Below are 12,189 nucleotides of genomic sequence, written 5' to 3'. Positions count from 1 at the left end.
TTATCTGGCACTAAGTTCGTCAAGACATTGGCTAGGGTAAATGTCTTCAAAAGCAATTTGTCTTAAATGTTGGAAGTTTCTGTAAATTATAAACTTTATTATTGATGGTTTAATTTACTGTTTCCATAAACATACAATAAATATGCATTTTGAAAAATAACACAGTGGTTTGGATCATGAAATTTTAAAACATGTTTTGAAATTTTGTTATTTTTAATATTTGTTTTCTTTTTCTTTTTAAGGTTGTTCCATTAGTCTGTGCAGCTATCATTCCCAATTAATCTGGAAAATAAGATTTTATAAATGAAGCTTACTTTGTGAATGGGAATTGCAGTAATCTAGTAAAATATACACATTCACTGTTACAATACAAATTTTTATGACTATGAACCTTAATTTGGTATTTAACTTCACTCAAAAAGATAGCTCAATGTATTTTAAAAAGAACAGATCTGTTATATTAGGAGAAAAATGTATGCTATGCACATACACTGCTGGAAGATAAAATTGCAATACCATGAAGGAAAGCAAATATAAAAAAAGATATTTATTGCATGTGAACAGTATGGCATGAAGACAAAATGATTAAATTTGTAAGCAGTTTGAGGGTTTACAGAGGTGTGAAATTAGTAGAAACAGCTGCCAACCTGGCAGCTAGAACAAACCTTACCCAGTTAAGCATGGTATTGAACAGGGGGCAGAAATGGGCAAGTCATTCCATGCTGCTTTAAGTCTATGCCACACTTCATTAATCAGATTATCTGGAGAGGGGTGGCGGACCAGTCGCTCAGCAACCATGACCAGGTGTTTTCAATGGGTGACAGATCTGGAGACTATGCAGGCCAGAACAGCAGTCAAATACTATTATTATTGTATTGAGGAACGTCAGAACACAATGTGCAACATGTGGTTTTGCCAAATGCCCTTGTTGAAAAACGGCATTTGGCAGGACTCGAAGATAGGACACGACCACTGGATGTAGGATGTCAGAAATGTACCAATTTGCATTCAAATTACCACTGCTCTGAACTGGAGATGTGTTTGTTATATACACAATGGCTGCCCAAACCATCACACAGGTAAAGGGCTCTTATGCCAAAATCAAATGCAAGCAGGTAACGTGTGGTCTTCTAACAACTTCCAGACGTGTATACAGCCATCAGAACACTGCACTCAGAACTAAGACGTGTCTGAAAAGACAACATTGTGTCACTCCTGTTTCCAGCTCTGTTGTTCAGCACACCAGAGTCACAGTCTCTCTTTATGTTGCATTGTCAAGGGAAGCTGAAGTAATGGTCAATGTGCTGATAGCCATGCTGCCGCAAACGTTGATGCACCATACAAGTGGATACTGGGCGTGATTGAGATCCTGCATGCTGTTCAGTATGACCCTCAGCAACCCACTGATTCCATATTCACATGACAGTGGCTGGATGTCAACCTGTGCGATGGGCGATATCATGGAATGATAATCCACATACACAAAAGGCAACCATCCTTCCTCTATCGAATTCCAACACTTGCTGGCAAGCATGTCGTCTTCTTATTCGACACATAATACGACATTCTGAACAAACTCTGATCTTACAAAGTACTTTCCAAATGAGAAATCCACTACACAACTTTTCTTTTATCCAGTGCTTCAGATGTTGTTTCTCCCTCTTGCATCATCTATATGCGGTGAAATACTAATTCTTTGCATATCCCAATCTCTTCTTTCTTTCATGTAATTTTTACGTTCATCAAATCATTCCCACCTGGTATTGCAATTTTAATGGATTGCAGTGTACAATAATATGAATTCCATATGATATAATGGCACTATCATATGGATAACTATATGCATAAATGCATAACCATATGGATGGAAGTATGTACGAGAAAATGCCTGAGGAAACATGCATAAAAAGAACTGGATAATAAATGCTGCAATTATAACATTCATAAAATTGAGTAATTTTAGCGAATATAGAAAAATTTCAATGAAATTTAATCCATAAAGAGAACAATTTTTAAAAAACTGAAACAATCATTAAAAGGTTTTTAATCTTTGGGGTTCTGGGCTTTGATGGTTGTAAGATCCTTAAAAAGATAGGGGTTATTGAGACTTATGTATTTTTTTCTTTAAAAAGTTGTGGGCCCACCAGCGGCCAAGCGGTAAAGTTGCTGAACATTGGTAGTTCAGTCCGAAGTTTGAATCCCGCGAATGCCCATGCAGCCAGATGCTGCATGGGCATTTTCATGGTTTTCCCCATGTATAATATGTATACGAGGAAGTTTCCCTTAGAAAGAGCTCCACGAAGGCATCCCTTCCCTTAGGCAGATAGCCCTAGTGTGCTTTGCCATAATTAAATAAACCAAACCAAACCTTTAAAAAGTAACTTCCTGTTTGCAAGAACAGACCTTGTGTGTAATTGGATTCATTCTTAGAGGCATGTGTTTATTTCACAAAAGGGAAATACAGGGACTGGTGACTAGATTGCCTGATATTTTTCCTTACAGAGGGAAAATTCTGATGAGCAATTGTTTCTAAATCAGATTACTTAGACATACACAGAGAAGAATGTATATTTCCATTAATAAAAAGGAAATATCTTTCTGTTTTCGTATATAATGGTTTACAGCTTTTAAAAAAATTAAAACTGAATTTTTAAATAATGATTTTAAATTACCTTACAAAATTAAATGATTTTAGAAAGTGTTTACAAGGATTAATTCTGCTGTATGTTGTACTATAAAGTTACTTTATTTTGTTATTTTATAGATATTCTTATTCTTTTAGATTTATTTGATCTTCAACTCAGATTTTTTTCCTTTTTTAAGATGGTTAAAAAATAAAAACTGAATTATATAGATATAATTAAAAATTTTAAATTTAAGGAAATGTTAAAATTTTAAATTTTTAAAAGATTTCAAATCTAAACTCAATTAAGTGAATGTCAAAAACCTGCATGAACATGCTATATTTCTGGACAAAAACTAGAATCTGGAGAATTTAACTCAAAAATAGCTTATTGCAATGCTCCATTGCCTGAATGCTTCTAATTTATATTAATTTCAGTCAAAAAATATCAGCAGAATAAAACAAAAGCTATGATTATATTTTTGGGTAATATAATTTAGTTTTAAAAATTAGAAAATGGAGGATATTATTATAGATCTCTCTCTATATATAAAAAGTATGTTAATTAGCAAGTAAATGTTATTTTTCAGTTATTAATAATAGATGGAGGGCAACACACCAAAAATATTAACTTATTTAGCAAAAAGAAACCATAATGGAAAGCTTTAGATTTATATTGGAATTATCTTTTCCTTTTTATAATTATTATTGATTTTACAACCTTACTAAGAGAATGAGGTTTACTGTATAAACATATTTTATTACATTATAAAATTTCCAACAATTTTCTACAACAAAAATCTTTTAAATCAGAACGGGAAATTGTGCAGAGCATACAGCTTTTGAAAGAATGGGAAGGAAGTTATATTACAATCAATACCTTGTGTTGTTATTCTATCATGTGCTATAATTTAGCACTTCATGAGCCCTTGAAAAAGTATTCATATTTCTTCTTCAGTCAGCCCTCGTTCCCTTTCTGGCATATTGCAATAAAATAAAGCAAGGTAAATGCTAAGCAATATTGCAAAACTGAAGAACATGCCAAAGCAACACAAGACTCTGTTTATAATTTATAAACACAGTAAATGCAGATTCTGAAGCAGCAACAATAAAAAGGGAAATCTAGGGAAAACTGGATACTTTAGATAAAATCCTTTAAAAGAGATCAGTAGTTAAGTTGCCAAAGATACCAAATTTGACATTTCAGTCTAACCCAGTTTGTCAGCTCAGAAAAAGGACAGAGACATGACCAGTGAAGTTGATATCCCCTCTTTTTGAACCAGGAATACTATGACCATTATAATGAACTTTCCAGCCAGAAAGGATAATGAGGACTATCTTCTTTTTTTCAGAACTTGTATTTATGTTCCCCCTTCTTTTCTTTTAATTTTCATTTTGAAAATTTTCCAGTTTGACAACTACACAATAGACCTCAGGAAGCAAAAGATATTATACATTTAAAAATGTATACCTAATATATAATCTTTATCAGATCCAGTTTCTTGATTTATTTATAAACAAAAGAAGGAAAATATCATAATATTATAACATGGAAATATATATATACTCGTACATGTATATATGTGTATAAGATAAAAAATATTTAAAACTTTATTATAATTTAAACTAGTCATAACCCCTTAATTCCCTCTCTTTATTCTAAAAATTGTAATAACATAGCCTTAATTTTAAAATTTTATATTTGAAGAAATTTAAAATTTTATATTTGAAGAGTTTTAAAAGCCTTCCCTAAACACATACAATTATGAAGTTTTTTATTTTCTTATTTTACATTTACAAAATCATATGGTCCATATTATTATTGTAAGGCAATGTAGAATTTCATTTAAAAATTTAAAAGACATAACTTGAATATACAAGTTATATGTTTTAAATTTCAATACTTGTATATTTTTTTAATATCAGTTACCTAATATGAAATTTTTTATGGCTGTAAGTTATAAATGCAAACATGTAAGATAAAAAATATGTTAATCAAAATTAAAATTTGAACTAGCAGTAACCCCTTAATTCCTTTCCCCTATTAAAAAAAAATCGAAATAACTTTAGCAGATTGCATCATTTCTAGATCAATCCATCTTGCATGGGTTGTGTAATCATGATGATGTAGTTTTTTCAGAAACTGAACTCAAAATTTCAAGAACTGGAACCTTTCTAATTAAAACCAAAATATTGGATGATTGTGCACTTTAGCTTTACTCAATTAGAAGCTATTTCAATGTGTTATCTTTCTATTGTAACAGTATCAATGAAAATTTTCTGGAAATAGGCAATTGTGATGACAAATGTCAATTTAAATAAAAATGGAATTTAATCTGCCTTGACTGCCAAGTTTCTTCTTCAGTACGGATCTATGTTTTATGCTATTTATGTTCTATGAATTCTACATGCTACGCCATCCACATTTGCTAAGACTTATCTATTTTTCAGTATATACATACTATATATATATGTGATATTCCAGCTTTAGTTGTAGCTTAAATTATCAGACGATAAGTTTTAAAAAAAAAACAGGATCCATTTATTATTATTCAGGAGAAATAGCAGTTACAAAATCAGATATCCAGAGTAAATAAAAAGAATTACTAATAACTTTTTGTATGAAGTTTACGGCATCGTGACATTTAAGAAAAAGCCCCGATATTCTTTTGCGAGTCCTTTTATAGCCTCTGGAAAGGCGGAGCTTCAAGAATTGACGTCAGCCAATCCAGTTCGCTTTAAATATTTCCAGAACATTATAAAACTGTACGTGTAGAAAAGGCGGGAAAAACAACTTGACTACGGGGCTGTGGATTTAATTCCATGTACTTTCAAATAAGAGAACGTCGCCATTAAAAATGAAAAGAACATACAGTTAGAATTTTAAGTGTATTCTTGACTATGGAATTTTATTATTACATACATATATATATAGCTTGGCAATTTATCACAGGAACATGCTCATTAAGGCTAATAAGTTAATGGAAAATCAAATGAATTTTGCACTTAAAGTAAAATGAAAATGATTAATTTCATTATTGTATATTGTACATATTATATTATTATATTTATATTTCTTATTGTACACATTTTGATAAAAGAATACCACATAGTATGTGAGAAGTAGTTCAGTTTCTTTATATAAAAGTGACAAACCAAATTAATCAAAAAAAATTAATTAAAATTTAAAAGAGAAGAATTATGAGAAAACTAATAAAACCACTTCAAATTCTTCATTATTTAATTTTTTTTTAAATAAAATACACAGCGATAATATTTGGTAGCAACAATCTAAAAAGTGATACAAACAGTTTATAGCAGTTTGAAGGTAAAATGCCATTTTGAGACTAATAGCTCTTCTGGACTAATCCCTTTTTGGGTTTAAAAATAAAAAAAATAATAATAAAAAGAAAAGATTTTTTTTTTTTTTTTTTTTTTTATAATTTACATCCTGAGAAGTATAACACAAATCCTCAAATTTTATCATAGGTTTGATTCTAAACTTCTTTTGCTTTAATTAATTGGTTCAGTCTTTTTGCAATCCTTTTCTAGACCTGAATTCCTGAAGAGTTTATCATATCCCTTTGCTAGTTAAATTTATTGCAGATTTGTCATATAAGTATGCTCTGAAATTGGTATTTATGACGTTTTGCCAAAATTCTAGTCGCGTGCCAGGTAAAACTATTTTTTCGGGTGGCTGAAAATTCAACAGGTATTTAGGAGAAGAAGGTTTTGAACATTTATTTGTAAAAGATGGTATCAATTTTGTGGGTAGTGAGTCTGGCTGTCATATAAATACGACAGAGATTATGTGGCGGCATGTTAAATCTATGTTGCCTACTTATAATCGGAAATGCGATTTTGTGTTTTATATATTTTTCCATTGTTGTTCTGAAACGCGAGAAGATGTTTTTAACAAATTTGTGGTGAAATTGTTTTGGTGATGTTTAAAATTGGTATTTCTGCTGTTCGAAGAAGCATTCATTTATGGTAAGTGCATTTTATTTTATTCTTGTTCTTATTTTGTAGAATGTTATGTTCATTGTTTTTTAGTGTGAATTTCTGTCGTTATTGTTGCTTTTTGAATTGTTTGAAATTTATTTTAGTTATTTTGTTGATTAGTGCACAATGCCTAGACTGTGAAATTCGTAGATGATTTTTTTTAAAGTTTAAACAGAATGTTGTGTACATGATATTCTTGAAACTTATTGTTATGTTAATTTATTAAAACGAGTGTGCGTAGTTCACAGATTCCTTCGCTGCCTAGATTGTGCAATCTGTACATGTTTTTTTAAGTTTAAACAGAATGATGTGTACATGGTATTCTTTGAAATTTATTGCTGTTATGTTAATATACTTAAGCTAGGTGTGTGTAGTAAATTCCTTCGCTGCATGAATTGTGCAATTCTGTGATGTTTTTTGAAGTTAAAACATATCACTGTGTACATGAATTCTTGTCAAATATTTTTGGTAAAAAACTTTATATTTTTGCTATCTAAATTTTTTGTTTTTGTTTCAGATTTTTGGCTTAAATTGTGTGTTCAATACATGGTTTTTGCAAGTGCGAAAACCACGTTTTTGGAGATATTTTAGGCTTAAAGTTTGAAATGTTGAAAAAAAATTTAGATAGTAATATGACACCGTGGAGTTTCTCGCCAAAACTATTTGGTGAGAAATTTGTCACCAGATGAAAGGCATATATAAGAGTAGTTCTCAGTCATATTAATAATAAATCTTTTTAATGTAATTTTATTTGGAACTGCTCTACTTCCACAAAACAAAAAAAAATTAAATAAATCAAAAATATAACATTGGGAAAGCAAGCACTCCAACTAATTTCACCGTTAAAGCAATGCAGTACAGTAAAAAACATACAAGATATTACTGAAAAGAAATTTAATTCTAAAGCTTATAGCCAGTATTAGTTAATTTAATAATTTCCATAACACTAAAATTATATCATCCTGCAGTTAAAAAACATATCAAGCGATTGCTCATTTTTATCAGACATTGTAAACTTATTTTTTGTAAATATATTGATACACAGGCTTTTCTTCACCACATCAAATACAAAACATATAAATTTATTACAAAGGTAATTTATATTATGCCCTGGAGCTAATCATATGTTGAAAATTTATGAAACTATACTGGCATTAGTGTACAAATAAGTTAAACAGCATCAAATCATGAATAATTACTAATTAACATAAAATTTATTCGATATCAAATAAAATAAAAGATCTGACCTATTCATACTGCTTTTAACAACTACTGATTGTAATGATATAAATTTAATTTGAAGCTAAATAAAAATATACATATACACATATAAAACAGAAAAAGCAAGAAAGATACTTTTGCATAACTTTGTAATACCTTTTCCAAATAAAACAGCAGCATAAGCATCCTCATCCTTTTCAAAATTATCAAATGCTTGTCTTAACTGTGTGGCTGTTTCATCATCAATGCAATTCCTTTTCTCTGGACGGTTAATTCCAATTAGGTGTAGTCTTTTTTGCTTAGTAACAATTACAAGATCTAGAACACACTCATAATTACACATTTCAATATACATATAAATTGGCTGATTACTAATGCAAGATTTCAAAAATGATCAATACATATTTTTGCATAAAATATGCATATTTTTTTAAATATACTACTATATATACATTAATCAAATATACATATTTTTATATAAATTGTTATCGATTTTACATAAAATGACTGAAAGATTCATTACATATTAGATATTAGAAATCAATAAAAAAATACGGGATTTTAAAAACCTGTTTAATCATATGGCCCTTCAAAAAATAAATAAATAAAATCTATACTATAGTTGTGCACTGAATACAGATTACGCGAAGTTTCGTGAGAATATCTCTCAAGAACAAATTTATTCAAAACATGGGTGTCATCTTCTGCAACATTAGAATTCAATGTGAGCTAATATCTTAATAATACTCCCTCTATCATATCATATTAAGTCTGTTAAAAGTTTCATAAATTAACCGCATTTTCTTTAAGGAACATGACCAATTCTCATTTTGAGATTATATTACGATATAACATAATTCAAATACAACAACAACAAAAAAAAAAAAAAAAAAAAAAAAAGAGCTAATTAACTAAAAACATCTTCTTAAAAAGAAAAAATTCTGCATTTAAATACTTTCCGTTTCCATTACACAGATTTTACCTGATGAGCTATTTTCAGAAAATGATCTGATAGAAGAATTCATGGATATTACACCTCGAAGTTTGTTTACCGATAACCCAAGTTTATACCTGAACGGAGCAGTCATTTTCGAGTCAAGTCAATACTGTGATTAAACTTCTAACATTAAGATAATTCAAATCAGCAATTTCAAGAGTACCGTTTGTTTACAGCATGCTGTTTCACCGGGAGTTGTATTGTTAAGCTCCTCCTCCTCTACAAACGAAAGAGGAAATATGAAAACCATAACGCATCGTTATAGGATGGCATTAATGATGGACTGCGATGAATTCCACCCGATTGACACATGACATTTGAAAAATAAAGAAAATGCTTTTTTTTCGTATTGTTTCAGTTGACTTTAATTTATTTTGCATGTTTACTTTTCAGACGATTATTTGTTACACGATCAAAAAATCCTTTCTGAAATTGTAATGGGACAATAATACGACAAGATTATGTCTAAGAATTAAATATACCAATTTAATTTTAATATTCTTTTATGGTAAATATAATAAAACTGTAAAAGCTTTATCATTCCCTGAATTTCACATTGAAGGAGATCTTGATGACTTTCTTCCATTTCTTCTCTCTTCCACACCATTAGAGGAGCCTTACACACCATGCGTTTCCCATGCATGCTTCTCGCGCATGCATGTGACAATCAAATATAACACTAAAGAATTTTTTTCATTGATCGGCTAACTATTTTTGTAAACATGTCCGATGTCCGCTGATAATAAAACATAATGCTGAACTAAGAGGAAATTAAGTTCTCAACAGAAAATTCAAACCGAAAAGAATTTGTTTAGCCTTCTGAAATAAAGATGTGATGTCTTTATAAGAAAGAAACTGATATGCGAAATTATATTTAGCATAGATCCAGAAATTTCTATTTTTTAAGGTAGGACAGATTTAGGCTTAGGACAGACAAATATCTCGTCATAACCTTGAATATGATCTACATGCACCTCATCTGTTTTAAATCAAATTTTTACGTAAGTTAAAATTCAGTTTGAAAATCAAATAATTAACTTTTTTATCAATAAAAGTTCTAGCTTAAGAATGAACATTTTAGAAGACAAACTTCTTAAAAATAAATTCTTAAGCGAAATTAATGAATTTTACAGCTGATTTAAAAATAAATTCTTAAGCCCAATTCATGAGTTTTACAGCTGATTTAAAAATAAATTTATTTATATATTTCAATTCCGTTATGTAAAAGAAATCGGTTTACTGAATTTAGTTTAATTTAAATTCATTGACTTAATAGTACTTTTTTAGATACTAAATTTTTATATGAATGTATTTCTGCTCATATTTCATTTTCTACTGTATAGCAAGTTTCTGATTACAGTTTTTCACATTCGCTCTCAGTGTGATTTGCAAATAAATATAAGTTACTAAATGATACAGAAATAATTTTGTTTTCCTTTCACATACACTTTTTTTGCAATCTAGTTTTCCCCCACCCCCCTAAAACGTTATTCGAAAAGCTTTTAGTTTAAAAAAAAAGTTTATTCAAAAGGTTCTGAAAATGAACTCACTTCGTTAGTGTTTTGATTTGAAATCAGACTTCGTTTAATATCCAATTTATTTCACTTTACGAACACATACAGATAAATGCGACTATTTACATGTTTAGTATAATGATCAAAATGATCCGTACATCTTAATGATGAAAAACATTCAGTATCTCAGTAACGTAACTTTACTACTGCATACTTAACTGCTTAGCATGTGATCAAATAATCCGTACATCTTAATGATGAGAAACATTCAGTATTTCTCTAACTTAACTGCTTAGAATGTGAACAAAAGATCCGTACATCTTAATGATGAAAAGCATTCAGTACCTCAGTTACGTAACTTAACTGCTTAGAATGTGATCAAATGATCTGTACATCTTAATGATGAAACACATTCAGTATTTCCGTAACTTAACTGCTTAGAACGGGAATTTTCCGATCATTACATTCAAAAATAAAACTGGTTGCCAGATTCATAAATCAAATAAAATAACAAAACAAACTATTAAATAGTATGAAACGGGAAATGTTAAACTTAATAGGAGTCACAACAGTTAGATATCCTCAGCTAAAATTACACTTTTCATGTGCTTTTGTCACGGATTGAACGAACAATTTAGAGTAAGAACGTTTCGTTTTTTCCCCCATTCCTTCTAAGAAGTGCTTTTAATAGAGCTTTGTAAAAGATATTATCATGTATAATTATTCTTTTGTCCAACTCGCTCCAAGCGAGTTTGATAGAACAGAAGTCCGTACAGAATGAGCAGGTTTGACAATTTCAGGACAGTTGTAACCACAAGAGAGTATTCAAGGCTGTATATTTAGGATTGTTATCCTAATATATCTTGAATGTATTTTGCATTCCAAGTTTCCTTGCATACACTTTATAAACTAAATAAATAATAGTTTATAATATTTTTACACTTTATAAAATAATAAATAATACTTTGTTATCAAAGATAAGCAATTTTTTGTATGAAATTAAACAAGTGACTAAATATTAATAAACTAAAATGAATCATTGCAATAAATTGTAAACAATTTTATGGCAATAATGTCAAAAATGTTACAATTTTTTGTGCAAACAAAATAATTAGTAAAAATTATCAGAGTTAATAAGAGGAAATAAAAATTCGCATAAAAGAAGAAGTTATCAAGATATAGAGTTTGGCTTGCTTTGGTATTATAAGCTAGTTTCAAACTCCAAACAGATTTTACATCTGTTAGGAGCTACGTTGGTTGACAATTTTAGCTGTGTCTGAAATCCCCTACGAGATCTTCGAAAGGTTTTAAAATAACCTTTTTATTTAAACTAAAAGTTTGAACATAAAAGCTTACAGCTTTAACTTATGCTTATAGCATCAACCACAACTTGTGACGAGATAATTAAAATAACAGGTGACGGGTGAGAGCAAGTCCCAACAACCGGGCGGCTTGCGTAGCCTAATCGGGTATCGTCCGAATCCCGCAAAACGAAAATAACAGTCAAATTCAAATTTAAAACGTGGACGTGTAGTTAAAGAACTTTATAACTGCGAAGCGAAGCGAAGTTGCTCTAATCTCTTAACTGGCGTAACAATTAAAATGTCAGCAGCAAATAACGCGAAGCTGAATAATTATAAACTTTTAAGAGATGGTATAACTAAAGTAACATGACCTCGAGAGGCATACAATCCAAAAATGCATCAGATTAAATACTCTCAGACAATTTACATTTCTAATGAGGAAACAGAAAGAAGTTATAATAAAGGCTGAAATTATAAATAACTGGTTGTTTCAAATAATAACTCTACAAAGGAATAAATGAAAATAAA

At 29.8% G+C, this 12,189-nt stretch overlaps 1 protein-coding gene across 1 annotated transcript in view; it reads right to left on the bottom strand.

Moving 5' to 3' along the window:
* Positions 1 to 9,041, bottom strand: part of LOC118190207 (uncharacterized) — a 44,505-nt gene extending 35,464 nt beyond the window's left edge. The window contains exons 1-2 of the mRNA XM_035360882.2: positions 8,829 to 9,041; positions 8,003 to 8,164 (exon numbers count right to left, since the gene is read on the bottom strand). Of these exons, the coding sequence (XP_035216773.1) occupies positions 8,003 to 8,164; positions 8,829 to 8,934 (268 nt within the window). The 5' untranslated portion in view covers positions 8,935 to 9,041. The remainder of the gene's footprint in view (positions 1 to 8,002; positions 8,165 to 8,828) is intronic.
* Between the last annotated feature and the right edge of the window lie 3,148 nt (positions 9,042 to 12,189).

This window comes from Stegodyphus dumicola, chromosome 5 (genome assembly GCF_044657685.1).
Source record: "Stegodyphus dumicola isolate Sdum_Otavi_A_Nest chromosome 5, ASM4465768v1".
Classification (NCBI taxonomy): Eukaryota; Metazoa; Arthropoda; class Arachnida; order Araneae; family Eresidae; genus Stegodyphus; species Stegodyphus dumicola.
Note: the sequence above shows the minus strand (reverse complement) of the source record. Positions and strands in the feature narration are given on the sequence as shown.